At 34.8% G+C, this 17,859-nt stretch overlaps 4 protein-coding genes across 6 annotated transcripts; 2 read left to right on the forward strand and 2 right to left on the reverse strand.

Annotated features, from left to right (window-relative positions):
- Positions 1-1,266: 1,266 nt before the first annotated feature.
- On the reverse strand, positions 1,267-10,730 carry LOC132786724 (uncharacterized). Of its 3 annotated transcripts, none has more exons than XM_060793342.1 (3): positions 10,619-10,729; positions 9,854-10,572; positions 9,452-9,776 (listed from the first exon to the last, which is right to left on the reverse strand). In XM_060793342.1, the coding sequence occupies exon 2, from the start codon at positions 10,440-10,442 to the stop codon at positions 9,957-9,959; it is 486 nt and encodes a 161-aa protein (XP_060649325.1). In that variant the 5' UTR covers positions 10,443-10,572; positions 10,619-10,729; the 3' UTR covers positions 9,452-9,776; positions 9,854-9,956. The 3 variants fall into 3 exon arrangements, with proteins under 3 accessions (XP_060649324.1, XP_060649325.1, XP_060649327.1); XM_060793344.1 differs by having other exon boundaries at positions 9,854-10,529; positions 10,588-10,729; XM_060793341.1 differs by lacking the exon at positions 9,452-9,776 and adding an exon at positions 1,267-2,009 and having other exon boundaries at positions 9,854-10,730.
- LOC132785490 (uncharacterized) lies at positions 6,005-7,438 on the forward strand. The gene is made up of 2 exons (XM_060791613.1): positions 6,005-7,086; positions 7,156-7,438. Exons 1-2 carry the CDS (start codon positions 6,006-6,008, stop codon positions 7,359-7,361), a joined length of 1,287 nt encoding a protein of 428 aa, XP_060647596.1. The 5' UTR covers position 6,005; the 3' UTR covers positions 7,362-7,438.
- A 1,258-nt stretch (positions 10,731-11,988) lies between the features above and the next one.
- Positions 11,989-13,650, forward strand: LOC132786678 (uncharacterized). The gene is made up of 2 exons (XM_060793281.1): positions 11,989-13,087; positions 13,157-13,650. The coding sequence occupies exons 1-2, from the start codon at positions 11,998-12,000 to the stop codon at positions 13,354-13,356; spliced, it is 1,290 nt and encodes a 429-aa protein (XP_060649264.1). The 5' UTR covers positions 11,989-11,997; the 3' UTR covers positions 13,357-13,650.
- Positions 13,651-14,445: 795 nt separating this feature from the next.
- On the reverse strand, positions 14,446-15,990 carry LOC132786960 (uncharacterized). The gene is made up of 2 exons (XM_060793767.1): positions 14,864-15,990; positions 14,446-14,785 (listed from the first exon to the last, which is right to left on the reverse strand). Exons 1-2 carry the CDS (start codon positions 15,915-15,917, stop codon positions 14,589-14,591), a joined length of 1,251 nt encoding a protein of 416 aa, XP_060649750.1. The 5' UTR covers positions 15,918-15,990; the 3' UTR covers positions 14,446-14,588.
- Positions 15,991-17,859: the final 1,869 nt, after the last annotated feature.

The following is a 17,859-nucleotide window of genomic DNA, read 5'->3' on the forward strand; positions in this document are numbered from 1 at the left end:
GTTGGTTTAGACTTCGAAGCATGATTACTACGGAGCCAACCTTTAAGCGTAAATTGTGCGATGGTAAGCCAGGCACATCCAAAGAGTTTAAAAATTCAATTGGATAGTTGGTGGCTTCATCTTCATTTGTGACGCAGTCAATAGACTTGAATGATGGTGAATCTGTCCTTGTATCTACAAAATAAAAACCAGATAGTATTAACTGGGTTATAAACACTTTTTTCGGTGGGAGAGTAGATTTCAGAATTAACAATTATTTTTGAGTGGGATAAATACCTTAAATGTCGGATTAAAGCCTCGTTCTTCGAAAATATTTGTCCCAAATGACGTCATTTGGAAACAAACATTGTATTTTTGAGTGTTTGCAAGAAAGTGGCGAGATTCTTGTGTTTCGCCACAAAGCAATGCATACAATGGCTCATGTGGCGGAGTTAACAACGGCAATTTCATAATCCAGCCGTTTCTCCGGAAAACTGTAATGCACCACAATACTCACAAACAACGTCCATTTGCCCAAACGCTAGGATGCAAGCTGTAATCCTTGCATAAATGTATGGTACGTTACGCTCACAGCCTACTTACTGTTATTCATTACTATAAGTGTAGGCATTTCGGTGGAGTATAATTCGCGCTTTCGAACGGGATAAAAGTATCCTATGTCCGTTTCCTGGCTCTAAGCTACCTCCCTACCAATTTTCACTCAAATCTGTTCTGCCGTTCTTGATTTATAAGTGGTCTAACATAACACGACTTTCTTTTATATATATAGATTATATATTATATTATATACATATTATTTTAATCATGGGATTAGCAAAACATATTTATACACAATAACTAGATTAATCATTTATTTTGAATATAAAACATTGAAACAAGCCTAAATACTGAAAAAAATATGGATTAATTTATATATTTATATAGTATTACAGCACAGCTTTTAGTTTCTAGAATCTATTCATATTATTATTATTATACATGGTTTGAGTCTTACTGGTTCTTTTAATTCCTTTACGTCAATTTTTTTGTAAAATTTATAAAAGATAGTGAATAATAATAATGTTTTATATTTTTGGACTTCATAATAAAGAAAAAAAATAAAATAAATGAAAAGATACCGGCTCTTGGCTGTAAACTGATTTCATAATAATGTGAAAGATTTTTTTTTGAGTATTAAATAATCTTAATAAAAAAAAATACATTTTGAGTGCTATCATAAAAAGTGAAAACCAAATTTGGTAGCTTTATTTCTTATAATCTCAAAGATCAAGATTGGTGCTAATAAAAAATGTATGTATATACTTTATGGAAGCGTGTGTGAAACATATATGTATACTTCTACTCTATATATGAGGCACAAACTGGAATTAGGAGAGGTAAAAACCAAACTGAAAAATTTATAAGAAGAAAAGCGATAAGCTTTCCGTTTATGTACACATGAAAACTTAAATGTTATTATTTTTAACTTAACTAGTTAATTGTCTACCATCTGATAGCCAGGCTATATAAAAACTAAATCTCTGTGCAAAGAGATTTCGTAATAGGTTTCTGAGTAAGTACAGAGTTCATTAACCGATGGTAGTGATACTTAACATAGATAAAAAAGTTTTGGCACCACCTGCATTTTGAGAAAACTTTAATATGAAAACAGTTTTCATTATACAATATAAACACTCGCAAAGTAACAACAAATTAAAAAAAAATATGATGTTCTAAATTACTTTTATTAGCACTTTTTATTTAATTTTATATTTTATATCACTTGGCATTACAGTTTGGATAGATACATTTTCGTAAACTTTTATTTAAAGTTATTATAATGAATATGTCATCACTGAAAACATATTAGCTATAAACTGAATTACATTTCATCGAGCAAGCCGCTTTTGTCGAAAAAGGCAACAGCTTCCTCACTTTCTGTCGCATGACATCAGTTTTATGGAGTGCAACTCGAACTTCATTTCCACTGTGCAACATTGCAGGCAAGAAGCAAAATGATGAAAACATAGCTGCATACAAATTAAAATAGCAGTATGTCAATTAAAATCCAAAACACCTCATCATCAGCTGATTATATGTCTCTCACAATAAAAGTATATTGCTTGGAACTGCAACTGGAAGTTAAATAGAGTTGGAATTGTACCCTTATAATTGAGCTTCTGGTTTTCCCTGTGCATTGTTCTTGTACATCAACTCCTTATCATCCTCCAAGGATCTAATTACTTTTGCAGCCAACTTGGGAAGCACCTCCTGGTACATATCCATCCATTCTCGCACATAGATGTTGTAGGGACCGAGTAGATGAGCAGCTGGATCCTTGTGGCTCGCTTCTTCTTCCCCGTTAGCAGTCCCTGGAGTCACCTGTAATTCCATCAGTTGCAGTTTGGCATCCTTAAAGTACACGCGCAGCTTCTATTCGACGTAATCGCGAGTAAGCCAGACGGGCGCCACATGAAACTCGTTAACAATTGGCTCAGGCATTGTGTAGTTTACAATCTTACGATTCACAGATTCACCTTAACGTCTAGAATTCTAGTTTACGTTTGCGCCGCATCCACATTTTATCATCTTATATACAGTTAGGGGACTGTGATAAGACGACAGATGGAACCACGTCTATGTCTATATAAAACATACGTCTTTTATTTAGATTTAGCGTCTCTATTACCCATATAGATACCCTCAAATAATCTGTCCGGAGGGGTCGCCAGCTTTCGACGTGAACGTGCATGTCTAAATTTTTTTATTTTGAATTTGAAATCATTTAAAAAGCGACACGTCATGCAATGATAAAGGATTGAGATTTTAAAGGCTTTTGCTCTCAACTAAAAGATCTTTCGCGAATAAAGCGTTAAGCCATAGAAATGGTAAATTATACACATTTATATCGTGCCAAAAGCAAACAAGTAAGAAAGTTACAGTCGAGTGTGCTCGACTGTGAGATACCCGCTACCCATTTTTAATAAGGGCAAAATATTGCGGTATTATTTTCAAAATATACCGAAAATACTAAAAAAAATACTAAAAATATACCAAAGGGTATGTTTGGTATATCGATACAGCACACCATTCAAAATATACCATAGACGGCACAATGTACCAGATTGTCGGCCAAAGCAACTAAGAACCCTAGTAAGTAGGTGTTTTTGCCCATGCAAAAGTATTTCTTTGATAACTTCCACAATTTTTATCTGATCGCAACCAAATTTTCAGGAATCATAACTACTATAGCAATTACAGTATGTACCAATAAATAAAATGTAATGAGCCAACAAATTTTTGGTACAAATACAGATAAACTATTTAAGTACCACGAACTTTCAAAAAGACTCCTTACTTTAGTATACTTTTAGGCAAAAACTACAAAAATGAAATCACAATTTTGAGCTTTATATACCCTAAAAAATTTGTAAAGAGATGGTTGGATTTAATCGACTTGATAAAAACCCTATGAAAATTTGCAAGGAGAAGGATATATTGAATCGACTTGATAAAAATTAAAATCAAAATAGTTAAATCTACATTTATTGTTTATACAAAATAAAAAGTTAATTGTAAGTATTACGTTTTATAAAAATATACACAATAGGCAATCAATATTATTTGTAAATTGTTAGAATAGTAAATAAAATATTTGAATCTTGCAAACCAAAATTATATCGTTTAAGTTGTGCTTCTCTGTGGGTTGATCCAAAGATCTAACCATACTTAATTTCAAAATTTTTAAATAATAAAAGTATAATTAAACATGATCATCTCTAAACAAAATTTGTTAAGTGTTCTCAAGCTTGTAGATAAATATAAAATTTTGAAATATAAATAAACATATTTTGACATATTTATATGTAGATAAAAATTGGTATTCTACCTGAAAAAATGGTAAAAATGATTTCTTCTTTCAATTATGAAGCAATAAAAACGAAAAAGGAAGTAATTTTTAATAAATTTTGTAAATTTAATTACACTTCATATGACGCCACTGATAAGAACGCCGTAATCAACAACTTAGCCAGCTGTGTGTTTTTTTGTGTATCTGTTTGGATAGGAAATCTAAGCGACGTAGTATTCTAGTGCTTTCTGCTCTTATCATCGTCGTGATAACTTACACAAGAAAACGAATTTGAAATCACTTAAAAAGCGACAAGTCATGCAATGATAAAGGATTGAGATTTTAAAGGCTTTTGCTCTCAACTAAAAGATCTTTCGCGAATAAAGCGTTAAGCCATAGAAATGGTAAATTATACACATTTATATCGTGCCAAAAGCAAACAAGTAAGAAAGTTACAGTCGAGTGTGCTCGACTGTGAGATACCCGCTACCCATTTTTAATAAGGGCAAAATATTGCGGTATTATTTTCAAAATATACCGAAAATACTAAAAAAATACTAAAAATATACCAAAGGGTATGTTTGGTATATCGATACAGCACACCATTCAAAATATACCATAGACGGCACAATGTACCAGATTGTCGGCCAAAGCAACTAAGAACCCTAGTAAGTAGGTGTTTTTGCCCATGCAAAAGTATTTCTTTGATAACTTCCACAATTTTTATCTGATCGCAACCAAATTTTCAGGAATCATAACTACTATAGCAATTACAGTATGTACCAAAACTCGTAACTCTAGCTTTAAAACTACGCTTGTTATTCGATTTTTTTGATTTTCGGGGGCGGAAGTGGGCGTGGCAAAAATTTGAAACAAACTTGATCTGCGTGCAAACATAACAAATACTGTCGAAAAAAAATTATAGCTCTATCTCTTATAGTCTCTGAGATCTAGGTCTTCATACGGACAGACGGACAGACACACAGACGGACAGACACACAGACGGACAGACGGACAGACGGACATGGCTATATCGTCTCGGCTGTTGACGCTGATCAAGAATATATATACTTTATAGGGTCGGAGATGCCTCGTTCTACCTGTTACATACATTTCCTGCCGGCACAAAGTTATAATACCCTTCTACCCTATGGGTAGCGGGTATAAAAACGTGACTTATTTATGAAGGAGATATTCAACATAACCTAGGAAAAAGTCAAGACGTCATCATTCATTTGGTAAGCTTGAAAGCGTGCAAAATTTGACGGTAGACTATTAGGTTGATAAGGTGGGAAATACTTACATATGCTAAACTAACAAGTGAGACCAACTTTATAAAGACGGGACGTTATTTGTTTATGGTTTATGGTTTTATTATGCAAATAGCTTGATGAGTTTATTAGTTGTCAAGCAGAGGAAACAAATGTTAATTTTATATGATTTAACATATAAAGAGCACGCGTGAACTGCTACAAAAAACCTAGCATTTTATTTTAATCATAACTACTATCTCATATAGTTAGGAATAGTAGTTGTTTTTGTTCTACGATGACTGAGCAGAATACTTGATTATATAGTATATGCATATATGCAATGTGTAAAAAAATAGAAAATGAAAATTCACAGACACTTTTATACTATACTTTTATGTGCGAGAGGACTGGCGAAAGTTTCGCCAGAAAGAAACTTGTAAATAGACAAAGTTTTTTCACAATTTCTAGACCTTTATTTTTAGAAACAAAATACTTTAACCGAATATCTTATCTTGTAATGAGTAAATATAATTTGCGAATATTATGACTAATATCATTGAAGATTATTTTCAATCTAATAGAACATAGAAAACTAAGATGGTCGAATTATATATTTCACACATGAACTTTACTATAAGCAGTCTTCTTTTTTATCTCACTACAATAATTCATAAATTAACATGTAAGTAATACAAAGTAAATAAAATAAAGTCAATAACTAAAACATTCCGATACAATTATTTCAAATAAACTATCTCGTTAGACAAAGGTACTACAATGGTCTTAATCTAGCCATTTTACTGCAATCATAAATCGAAATATTCGTTACGTAGTTACGTATACGACTAGATGGACGAGGACCACTTGTCGTTCTTATAAAAAGCGACTGCTGATTGGGTTGTTGATACAGAAACATCACAGACATGGCCGAGTCAAGTAACGGTAACGGCAACGGCAATGACGCTGACAATTACCATCCTGCTCCACAGTGGCTTACTGTGCCCTATGTGGAGAACATTCTGCGTCGCTACAAAAAGGACGACGATCTCAATATCACCGATATAAGCATTAAGCCAGCGACGGCCAAGGGTGAAAATTATGCTAGTGTTATGACTAGAATCAAAGTGGATTATGTGCGCAGTGGTTCCAATGCATCGGAAAGTGAAAACTTCATTGTAAAGACAACATATGAGAATGATCCCTTCATTTCTGGCATATTTGCCAGCTATCAGACGAGCACCACCGAGATGGTCATGTATGATAAGATTCTGCCACAGTTGAGTGCACTGTTGGATGGAACAGATAAATCGGAAAAACTATTCGCAAAGACGATTTACGTGGATTACAAGCATTCGGCTATCATCTTTGAGGATTTAGCAATCTGTAAATATGCTATTGGGGATCGTCTAATTGGCTACGACTTGGAATTCACAAGGCTGGCGTTGAGAAAGCTGGCCAAGATGCATGCTGCTGCTGCCGTATTCAACGAACGTCAACCAGGTTTGCTGACCAAACTCGATCATGGCATTTTCAATCGCCATTCACGAGGATTCACGCCGATGTTTGAAAACTTTTTTATTGAGGCCGTTACCTTTGCTGCTGAGTGTCCAGAGCTTGGCAATGTTTATGCCGACAAACTGAAGCGTCTGAAGAATTTGGTTATGGAGTACACCGAACGTGTCTACGACCCTAAGGATGATGAATTCAATACCTTAACACACGGCGATCTGTGGGTCAACAACATAATGTTGAGACCAAAAACCGAAAACAGGGATCTGGACATGTTGCTCATTGACTTTCAATACTCGGCCTGGGGTTCACCAGCCATAGATCTTCATTACTTCTTTTCCAGTTCACTGCAGCCGGAGCTGCATAAACACATAAATGCTTTGATTGAATACTATCATAGTGTTCTTGTCGATACGTTGCGGGCATTTGACTTCACTGGCTATATACCCACGCTTCGTCAGATGTGGTTGCAATTGGAAAAGGGCAAATTCATGGGTGAGTTCTTTAATTGAAGGTTTAAAACTGTCCAAGTCAGCAATAAACAATTAAAATCCTCGATTACAGCCGTTACTACTACACTTACCTGCCAGGCTATAATGATCAACGATCAGACTGCCGACGCCGATTTTAATGCCTTGATGTTGGACAATGAAAGAAGTCGAAACTTTAGAAAAGTGGCCTACAACAACAAGAGACTTCGGGAGAACCTTAAGTATTGGCTGCCCATTTACAACCAGTGTGGTCTACTGGATGTCCAAGAATGGGAATAGTACTTGATTCTATTATTCTACTAGCTGACCCGGCGAACTTTGTTTCGCCCTTATGACAATAAATAAGCAGATTGTGTTTTTTTTATTTCATTCATTATTATTTCTGTATTTTAGTACATAGGTTGCTCTTCACCTAAGTACCTTGTGATAGAAAACATTTTTTGTTTTATTATCAGACACAAAAACAAACAACGCAGATGATCTTCCAACCCGTGAACATGCCACGTACTCGTATAATTGACCATGGGAAAAACATGAATGTTCTAGATTTAAACCACAAACTTTTAAGGATTGGCCTTGTGATTTGTTGATGGTCATGGCAAATGCAAGACTTATCGGAAACTTGTAAAATTGTAAATTGTAAATTGTGCGGTGGTAAGCCAGGCACATCCAAAGAGTTTAAAAATTCAATTGGATAGTTGGTGGCTTCATCTTCATTTGTGACGCAGTCAATAGATTTGAATGATGGTGAATCTGTCCTTGTATCTACAAAATAAAAACCAGATAGTATTAACTGGGTTATAAACACTTTTTTCGGTGGGAGAGTAGATTTCAGAATTAACAATTATTTTTGAGTGGGATAAATACCTTAAATGTCGGATTAAAGCCTCGTTCTTCGAAAATATTTGTCCCAAATGACGTCATTTGGAAACAAACATTGTATTTTTGAGTGTTTGCAAGAAAGTGGCGAGATTCTTGTGTTTCGCCACAAAGCAATGCATACAATGGCTCATGTGGCGGAGTTAACAACGGCAATTTCATAATCCAGCCGTTTCTCCGGAAAACTGTAATGCACCACAATACTCACAAACAACGTCCATTTGCCCAAACGCTAGGATGCAAGCTGTAATCCTTGCATAAATGTATGGTACGTTACGCTCACAGCCTACTTACTGTTATTCATTACTATAAGTGTAGGCATTTCGGTGGAGTATAATTCGCGCTTTCGAACGGGATAAAAAGTATCCTATGTCCGTTTCCTGGCTCTAAGCTACCTCCCTACCAATTTTCACTCAAATCTGTTCTGCCGTTCTTGATTTATAAGTGGTCTAACATAACACGACTTTCTTTTATATATATAGATTATATATTATATTATATACATATTATTTTAATCATGGGATTAGCAAAACATATTTATACACAATAACTAGATTAATCATTTATTTTGAATATAAAACATTGAAACAAGCCTAAATACTGAAAAAAATATGGATTAATTTATATATTTATATAGTATTACAGCACAGCTTTTAGTTTCTAGAATCTATTCATATTATTATTATTATACATGGTTTGAGTCTTACTGGTTCTTTTAATTCTTTTACGTCAATTTTTTTGTAAAATTTATAAAAGATAGTGAATAATAATAATGTTTTATATTTTTGGACTTCATAATAAAGAAAAAAAATAAAATAAACGAAAAGATACCAGCTCTTGGCTGTAAATTGATTTCATAATAATGTGAAAGATTTTTTTTGAGTATTAAATAATCTTAATAAAAAAAAAATACAAGAAAGTAGAGAGTTCAATGTTGAAATGCTCAAACTCAGAACAAATATTTAAATACAACACATTTAAAAAAAAAAAATACATTTTGAGTGCAATCATAAAAAGTGAAAACCAAATTTGGTAGCTTTATTTCTTATAATCTCAAAGATCAAGATTGGTGCTAATAAAAAATGTATGTATATACTTTATGGAAGCGTGTCTGAAACATATATGTATACTTCTACTCTATGTATGAGGCACAAACTGGAATTAGGAGAGGTAAAAACCAAGCTGAAAAATTTATAAGAAGAAAAGCGATAAGCTTTCCGTTTATGTACACATGAAAACTTAAATGTTATTATTTTTAACTTAACTAGTTAATTGTCTACCATCTGATAGCCATATATAAAAACTAAATCTCTGTGCAAAGAGATTTCGTAATAGGTTTCTGAGTAAGTACAGAGTTCATTAACCGATGGTAGTGATACTTAACATAGATAAAAAAGATTTTGAGAAAACTTTAATATGAAAACAGTTTTCATTTTACAATATAAACACTCGCAAAGTAACAAATTAAAAAAAATATGATGTTCTAAATTACTTTTATTAGCACTTTTTATTTAATTTTATATTTTATATCACTTGGCATTACAGTTTGGATAGATACATTTTCGTAAACTTTTATTTATTATTGTCATCACTGAAAACATATTAGCTATAAACTGAATTACATTTCATCGAACAAACCCCTTTTGTCGAAAAAAGGCAACAACTTCCTCACTTTCTGTCGCATGACATCAGCTTTATGCAGTGCAACTCGAACTTCAGCATCCTTCTCTGCAAAAGATGCCGCTCTTTGAATTGAGAACTCTTCATTTCCACTGTGCAACATTGCAGGCAAGAAGCAAAATGATGAAAACACAGCTGCATACAAATTAAAATAGGAATATGTCAATTAAAATCCAAAACACATCATCATCAGCTAATTATATGTCTCTCACAATAAAAGTATCTTGCTTGGAACTGCAACTGGAAGTCAAATAGAGTTGGAATTGCACCCTTATAATTGAGCTTCTGGTTTTCCCTGTGCATTGTTCTTGAACATCATAGTCGTCGTCCAGAGATCACAAAATCACCTTTCCTTGGTATCATTGTCTTTTCGCCATAGTACATAATATGCTCGACGACTCCCTTGAATTTCTCAGCATAGCGATCATGCAACTCCTTATCATCCTCCAAGGATCTAATTACTTTTGCAGCCAACTTGGGAAGCACCTCTTGGTACATATCCATTTCTCGCACATAGATGCCGTAGGGACCGAGTAGATGCGCAGCTGGATCCTTGTCAGCAAATGTGGTGTTTACCAGAAATGTGGCTCGCTGATTTGCCTGATCCTTGTCCTTAAACTCTACATTGATGCGCGTCATCACGCTAGCGTAGTTCTCCCCATTAGCAGTGCCTGGAGTCACCTGTAATTCCGTTAGTTGCAGTTTGGCATCCTTAAAGTACACGCGCAGCTTCTGTTCGACGTAATCGCGAGTAAGCCAGTCGGGCGCCACATGAAACTCGTTAACAATTGGCTCAGGCATTGTGTGGTTTCTAATCTTACGATTCACAGATTCACCTTAACGTCTAGAATTCTAGTTTACGTTTGCGCCGCATCCACATTTTCTCATCTTATATACAGTTAGGGGACGACAGATGGAACCACGTCTATGACTATATAAAACTTACGTCTTTTATTTAGATTTAGCGTCTCTATTACCCATATAGAAACCCTCAAATAATCTGTCCGGAGGGGTCGCCAGCTTTCGACGTGAACGTGCATGTCTAAATTTTTTTATTTTGAATTTGAAATCATTTAAAAAGCGACACGTCATGCAATGATAAAGGATTGAGATTGTAAAGTCTTTTGCTCTCAACCAAAAGATCTTTCATGAATAAAGCGTTAAGCCATAGAAATGGTAAATTATACCATTATATATAAATTATACCATTATACCTCCATAAATATGGAGGAGATATTCAACATAACCTAGGAAAAAGTTAAGACGTCATCATTCATTTGATAAGCTTGAAAGCGTGCAAATTTTAACGAGAGACTATCTGGTTGATAAGGTGGGAAATACTTACATATGCTAAACTAACAAGTGAGACTAACTTAACACACGAGCAAATAAAGACGGGACGCTAATTGTTTATGGCTTATGGTTTTATTATGCAAATAGCTTGACGGGTTTATTAGTTGTCAAGCAGATGAAACAAATGTAAATTTAATATGATTTATATAGAGCACGCGTGATCTGCTATAAAAAAAACTAGCGTTTTATTTTAATCATAACTACTATCTCAAATAGTTAGGAATTGTAGTTGTTTTTGTTCTACGATGACTGAGCAGAATACTTGATTATATAGTATATGCATATGTGCAATGTGTAAAAAAAGAAAATGAAAATTCACAGACACTTTTATACTATACTTTTATGTGCGAGAGGATTTGCGAAAGTTTCACAATTAGAAAGAAACTAGTAAATTTCACAATTTCTAGACTATTCTTATTGGAAACGAAATACTTTAACCAAAATATTAATAATTTAAATTTCATTGGTAACCATATCTTATCTTGTAATGAGTAAACATAATCTGAAAATATTGTGATTAATAACATATAATTGAAGATTATTTCCAATCTAAAAGAACATGGAAAACTAAAATGGTTGAATTATATATTTCGCACATTAACTTTACTATAATCAGGCATCTTTTTATCTAACTATAATAATTCATAATTTAACATATAAGTAATACAAAGAAAGTAAAATAAAATAAATAACTAATGTATTCCGATACAATTATTTTAAATAAACAATCTCGTGCATCTCTGAATATGCCGCTGTTCTCACCTAGACCATTGAATAACTTTCTGTGCGACCCTCGCATAAAGCACGCTTCATAGGGATTAAACGAAATGTGAGCGTTCGGGAGACAAAAGTACGACAATTGTCTTAATCTAGCTATTTTACTGCGATCATAAAGCGAAATATTCGTTACGTAGTTACGTATACGACTATATGGACGAGGATCACTTGTCGTTCTTATAAATAGCGACTGCTGTTTGGGTTGTTATACAGAAACATCACAGACATGGGCGAGTCACGTAACGGTAACGGTAACGGCAACAGCAACGACGCTGACAATTACCATCCTGCTCCACAGTGGCTAACTGTTTCCTATGTGGAGAACATATTGCGTCGGTACAAAAAGGACGACGATCTCAATATCACCGATCTAAGCATTAAGCCAGCGACGGCCAAGGGTGAAAATTATGCTAGTGTTATGACTAGAATCAAAGTGGATTATGTGCGCAGTGGTTCCAATGCATCGGAAAGTGAAAACTTCATTGTAAAGACAACATATGAGAATGATCCCTTCATTTCGGGCATATTTGCCGGCTATGAGGCGAGCACCACCGAGATGGTCATGTATGATAAGATTCTGCCACAGTTGAGTGCACTGTTGGATGGAACAGATAAATCGGAAAAACTATTCGCAAAGACGATTTACGTGGATTACAAGCATTCCGCTATCATCTTTGAGGATTTAGCAATCTGTAAATATGCTATTGGGGATCGTCTAATTGGCTACGACTTGGAATTCACAAGGCTGGCGTTGAGAAAGCTGGCCAAGATGCATGCTGCTGCTGCCGTATTCAACGAACGTCAACCAGGTTTGCTGACCAAACTCGATCATGGCATTTTCAATCGCCATTCACGAGGATTCGCACCGATGTTTGAAAACTTTTTTGGTGAGGCCGCAGCCTTTGCTGCTGAGTGTCCAGAGCTTGGCAATGTTTATGCCGACAAACTGAAGCGTCTGAAGAATTTGGTTATGGAGTACACCGAACGTGTCTACGACCCTAAGGATGATGAATTCAATACCTTAACACACGGCGATCTGTGGGTCAACAACATAATGTTAAGACCAAAAACCGAAAACAGGGATCTGGACATGTTGCTCATTGACTTTCAATTCTCGGCCTGGGGCTCACCAGCCATAGATCTTCATTACTTCTTTTCCACTTCACTGCAGCCAGAGCTGCGAATTAAACACTTAAATGCTTTGATTGAATACTATCATAGTGTTCTTGTCGATACGTTGCGGGCACTTAACTTCACTGGCTATATACCGACGCTTCGTCAGATGTGGCTACAATTGGAAAAGGGCAAATTCATGGGTGAGTACTTTAATCCAAGCTTCGAAACTGTCCAAGTCAATAATTAATAATTAAAATCCTCTATTGCAGCCGTAACTTCTACACTTACCTGCCAGGCTATAATGATCAACGATCAGACTGCCGACGCCGATTTTAATGCCTTGATGTTGGACAATGAAAGAAGTCGCAACTTTAAGAAAGTGGCCTACAACAACAAGAAACTTCGGGAGAACCTTAAGTATTGGCTGCCCATTTTTAACCAGTGTGGTCTGCTCGATGTCCAAGAATGAGAATAGTACTTAGTTATATTTTTGCTATTATGACCGCCATATCTACATATTATTTTTTTTAATCCTGGGATTAACAAAACATATTTGTATACAATAACTAGATTAATCATTTATTTTGAATATAAAACATTGAAACAAATCTAAATACTGAAAAACAATATGGATCCATTTATTATCGTATTAATCCGGGTGGATACAGCATAGCATATAGATTCTAGAATCTATTCCAAATATATTATACTAACTACATACTTAACTGGCTTGACTCCCTTTATGTCAAATTTTATGTAAAAGTTATGAAATACACACGACATTTTGAAACCGTAATAGTTATGAATAATAATAATGTTTTATATTCTTGGACTTTCGAAGGAAGATATATGAAAAGATACCAGATCTTGGCTGCAGAATGATTTTATAATAATGTGAAAGAATTTTTTCACTTTTTGAGTATTAAATAATCTTAATAACAAAAAATACAAGAAAGTCGAGATTTCAATGTTGAAATGCACAAACTCATAACAAAAGGTTAAAGTATAACGGATGTATTTTTTACTTTTATTGGATCGTGGTAAAATTAAAAAAAATATATACATATTTGCGTGCAAAAAATTTGGTAGCTCTAACTCTTATAATCTCAAAGATTTAGATTCCACTCGGCTGTTGATGCTAATAAAAAATGTATGTATGTATATACTTTATGGAAGAGTGTCACGTGCTGTCTGTAACATTTATCTATGTCCTCTTCGCAGAAAGTTATAAAATCCTACGCTATATATAAGGGCACAAACTGGAATAAAGAAACAAAAACCAAGCTGACAAATGTAAAATTATTTTGTATTATTTTTAACTTAATTAGTTAATTGCCTACCATCTGATAATAAAGCCAGGCTATATAAAAACTAAATTTTTGTGCAAAGAGATTTCGTAATAGGTTTCTGAGTAAGTACAGAGTTCATTACTCGATGGTAGTGATACTTAACATAGATAAAAAAGATTTTGAGAAAACTTTAATATGAAAACAATTTTCATCATACAATATAAAATGTGTACATGTGTACAATGTAACAACATATTAAAAAATTTGGTGTTCTAAATTACTTTTATTAGCACTTTTTATTTAATTGTATATTTTTTATCACTTATTTTTGGATAGATACATTTTCGTAAACTTTTATTAAAAGTTATTATAATTAATATATCATCTCTAAACTGGGGAGCTATAAACTGAATTACATTTCATCGAGCAAACCCCTTTTGTCGAAAAAAGGCAACAGCTTCCTCACTTTCTTTCGCATGACATCAGCTTTATGGAGTGCAACTCGAACCTCAGCATCCTTCTCAGCAAAAGATGCCGCTCTTTGAATTGAGAACTCTTCATTTCCACTGTGCAACATTGCAGGCAAGAAGCAAAATGATGAAAAGATAGCTGCAAATAAACAAACAATAGGAATATGTCAATTAAAATCCACAACACCTCATCATCAGCTGATTATATGTCTCTCACAATAAAAGTATCTTGCTTGGAACTGCAACTGGAAGTCAAATAGAGTTGGAATTGCACCCTTATAATTGAGCTTCTTCAAGGCCTCCACAAGTTTTCCATGATAAAACTGCACCATTTCAATGTGGCAAATATCATCCTGCAAGGATGTGCTAAATAGATACTGAAGGTCGATTGCCGGAGAGTTGTAGACACTAAACTGGAAATCAATGAAGATCACATTTTCTGGTTTTCCCTGAGCATTGTTCTTAAACATCATATTCGTCGTCCAGAGATCACCGTGGCACAAAGTCACAAAATCACCCTTCTTTGGTATCATAGTCCTTTCGCCATAGTCCATAATATGCTCGACGACTCCCTTGAGTTTCTCAGCATAGCGATCATGCAACTCCTTATCATCCTCCAAGGATCTAATTAAAGCTTTCACCATATTCTGCATCACTGGCTTATATCCTCTGGTGTGGTTATTAAAAAAGCAACGGTCGTACTTCTCAGCAAAGATTTCCGGTTGCCTTTCGTTAAGCACCGCGGACGCGGCATGGAATTCAGCAAACTTTTCTAGAACCAGGTGCATGTGCTCGCGATCCAATTGCTTGATGCGATCTGCCACAAAGTACTTTTCCAATGACATGTCCTCAAATATTATTGAATCGCGGTCGCGATCCACATTCACTGTGGCTGCAAAGAGCTTCCTTGAGTCACCCAACTCCTGCTTTACGATTGCAGCCAACTTGGGAAGCACCTCCTGGTACATATCCATTTCTCGCACATAGATGCCGTAGGGACCAAGTAAATGCGCAGCTGGATCCTTGTCAGCAAATGTGGTCTTTACCAGAAATGTGGCTCGCTGATTTGCCAGATCCTTGTCCTTGAACTCTACATTGATGCGCGTCATCACGCTAGCGTAGTTCTCCCCATTAGCAGTGCCTGGAGTCACCTGTAATTCCGTCAATTGCAGTTTGGCATCCTTAAAGTACACGCGCAGCTTCTGTTCGACGTAATCGCGAGTAAGCCAGACGGGCGCCACATGAAACTCGTTAACAATTGGCTCAGGCATTGTGTGGTTTCTAATCTTACGATTCACAGATTCACCTTAACGTCTAGAATTCTAGTTTACGTTTGCGCCGCATCCACATTTTATCATCTTATATACAGTTAGGGGACTGTGATAAGACGACAGATGGAACCACGTCTATGACTATATAAAACTTACGTCTTTTATTTAGATTTAGCGTCTCTATTACCCATATAGATGTTTGTAGCATTCTGCCTCGTCATCGCCGTGCCTCAATTAATCTGTCCGGAGGGGTTGCCAGCTTTCGACGTGAACGTGCATGTCTAGATTTTTTAATTATGTATTCCAAACAAAGTCCCACATTGTTTGCGAAGCATATACAACGTGGATACAGATTACTGAATAACAGAACTCATGCATCTTAAAATTCTAGAATAAACTTTTATATTCTATTATTCTAGTTATTTATAAAGCTTATAGTTTAGTCGGCAAAACTAATTTAACCAATTGAATGGGTTATTTGCATATAAATATAGTACAGTTGTCAGCGCACGTGTTTCGGTATGTGTAGGGTAGGTTATATCATTAGACAATTTGTCAATATAAAAAAACCGAATAAATTGAATAAGTAGTTGAATGCTTTACATTTATTGAAGTATTTGAGAATTCACGACTATATCTTCTATTATTCGGCGAATAAAAATTTGGTTAGAGAAAAATTTATTGAAATATACATTACAGTCGTATATGTAACAATTCGACTAGTATTATTACATATGTAAGTACTACCGAAGTTATCAATGTACAACACAAATTCCCGAGATCATAAATGTATGTATTTCACCACACAATAAAGAAAATACTAAAAGAGTTACTAACAAAATAATAGCAAAAAAAAAGAAAACGATAAGTTTTACGTTTAAGTAAACAACAGTTTTATTTATTCAAATATTATTAAATTTGTATTGTTTGCCTAGCCAATAACTTAATATCGGGCAATAAACCCCGCACATTTAGCTACTTAATCCTTGTGCAAATATATTTCGTAAGAATCTCTTGAATGAGTAAAAGATTCTATTGTTATTCTTCATGTCTCGTTTGACGGTGTAAGATAGTCAGACCGGTATAGCTAACACACACTCGTAATTCATAAAGTATAGCGTATATTTTCTTAGATATCTCAAGTAAACTTCTGGGAGACTCAAGAGACTGATTTCTTCAATTTGCTGCCATTCTTTTTAAGAAGTCTTAAGAAGCTCTTATCCTTTTGAACTTCAGCCTATATTTAACCTATCAATTTTATTTCATTATTTTCTTTATCTAAAAATATATTAAATATCACGTCATAATCGGGCAAATTTGCCAACTATCAGGCGAGCGCCACCGAGATTGTTACGTATGATAAGATTCTGGATGAAACAGATAAATCGGAAAAACTATTCGCAAAGACTCTTTAAGTGGATTACGAGCATTCGGCCGTCATATTTAAGGATGTCTGAAAAGTTTTTTGGTGAGGCCGCTGCGTTTGCTGCTGAGTATCCAGAGCTTGGCAATGTTTATGCCGATAAATCTTCCTTACTTCACTGCAGCCAGAGCTGCGAATTAAACACACAAATGCATTGCTTAAATACTATCATAGTATTGGGAAGAGTACTAAGTTCTATTTTTCTACTATAGCCGTCATATGTACATCATAGTTTTTATACCCGCTACCCATAGGGTAGATTGGTATTATAAATCTGAGCCTCCAGGAAATGTGTGTAACAGGCAGAAGCACGCATATCCGACCCTATAAAGTATATATATTCTTGATCAGAGTCAACAGTCGAGATGATATAGCTATGTCCGTCTGTATGAACACTTCGATCTGAGAGATAGAGATATCTGTTTTTTTTGACAGCACTTGTTATATTTGCACTCTTTCTATAGTCTCTGAGATATATGTAGGTGTTCATACGAACAGACAGACAGGCATGGCTATATC

This window comes from Drosophila nasuta, chromosome 2R (genome assembly GCF_023558535.2).
Source record: "Drosophila nasuta strain 15112-1781.00 chromosome 2R, ASM2355853v1, whole genome shotgun sequence".
Classification (NCBI taxonomy): domain Eukaryota; kingdom Metazoa; phylum Arthropoda; class Insecta; order Diptera; family Drosophilidae; genus Drosophila; species Drosophila nasuta.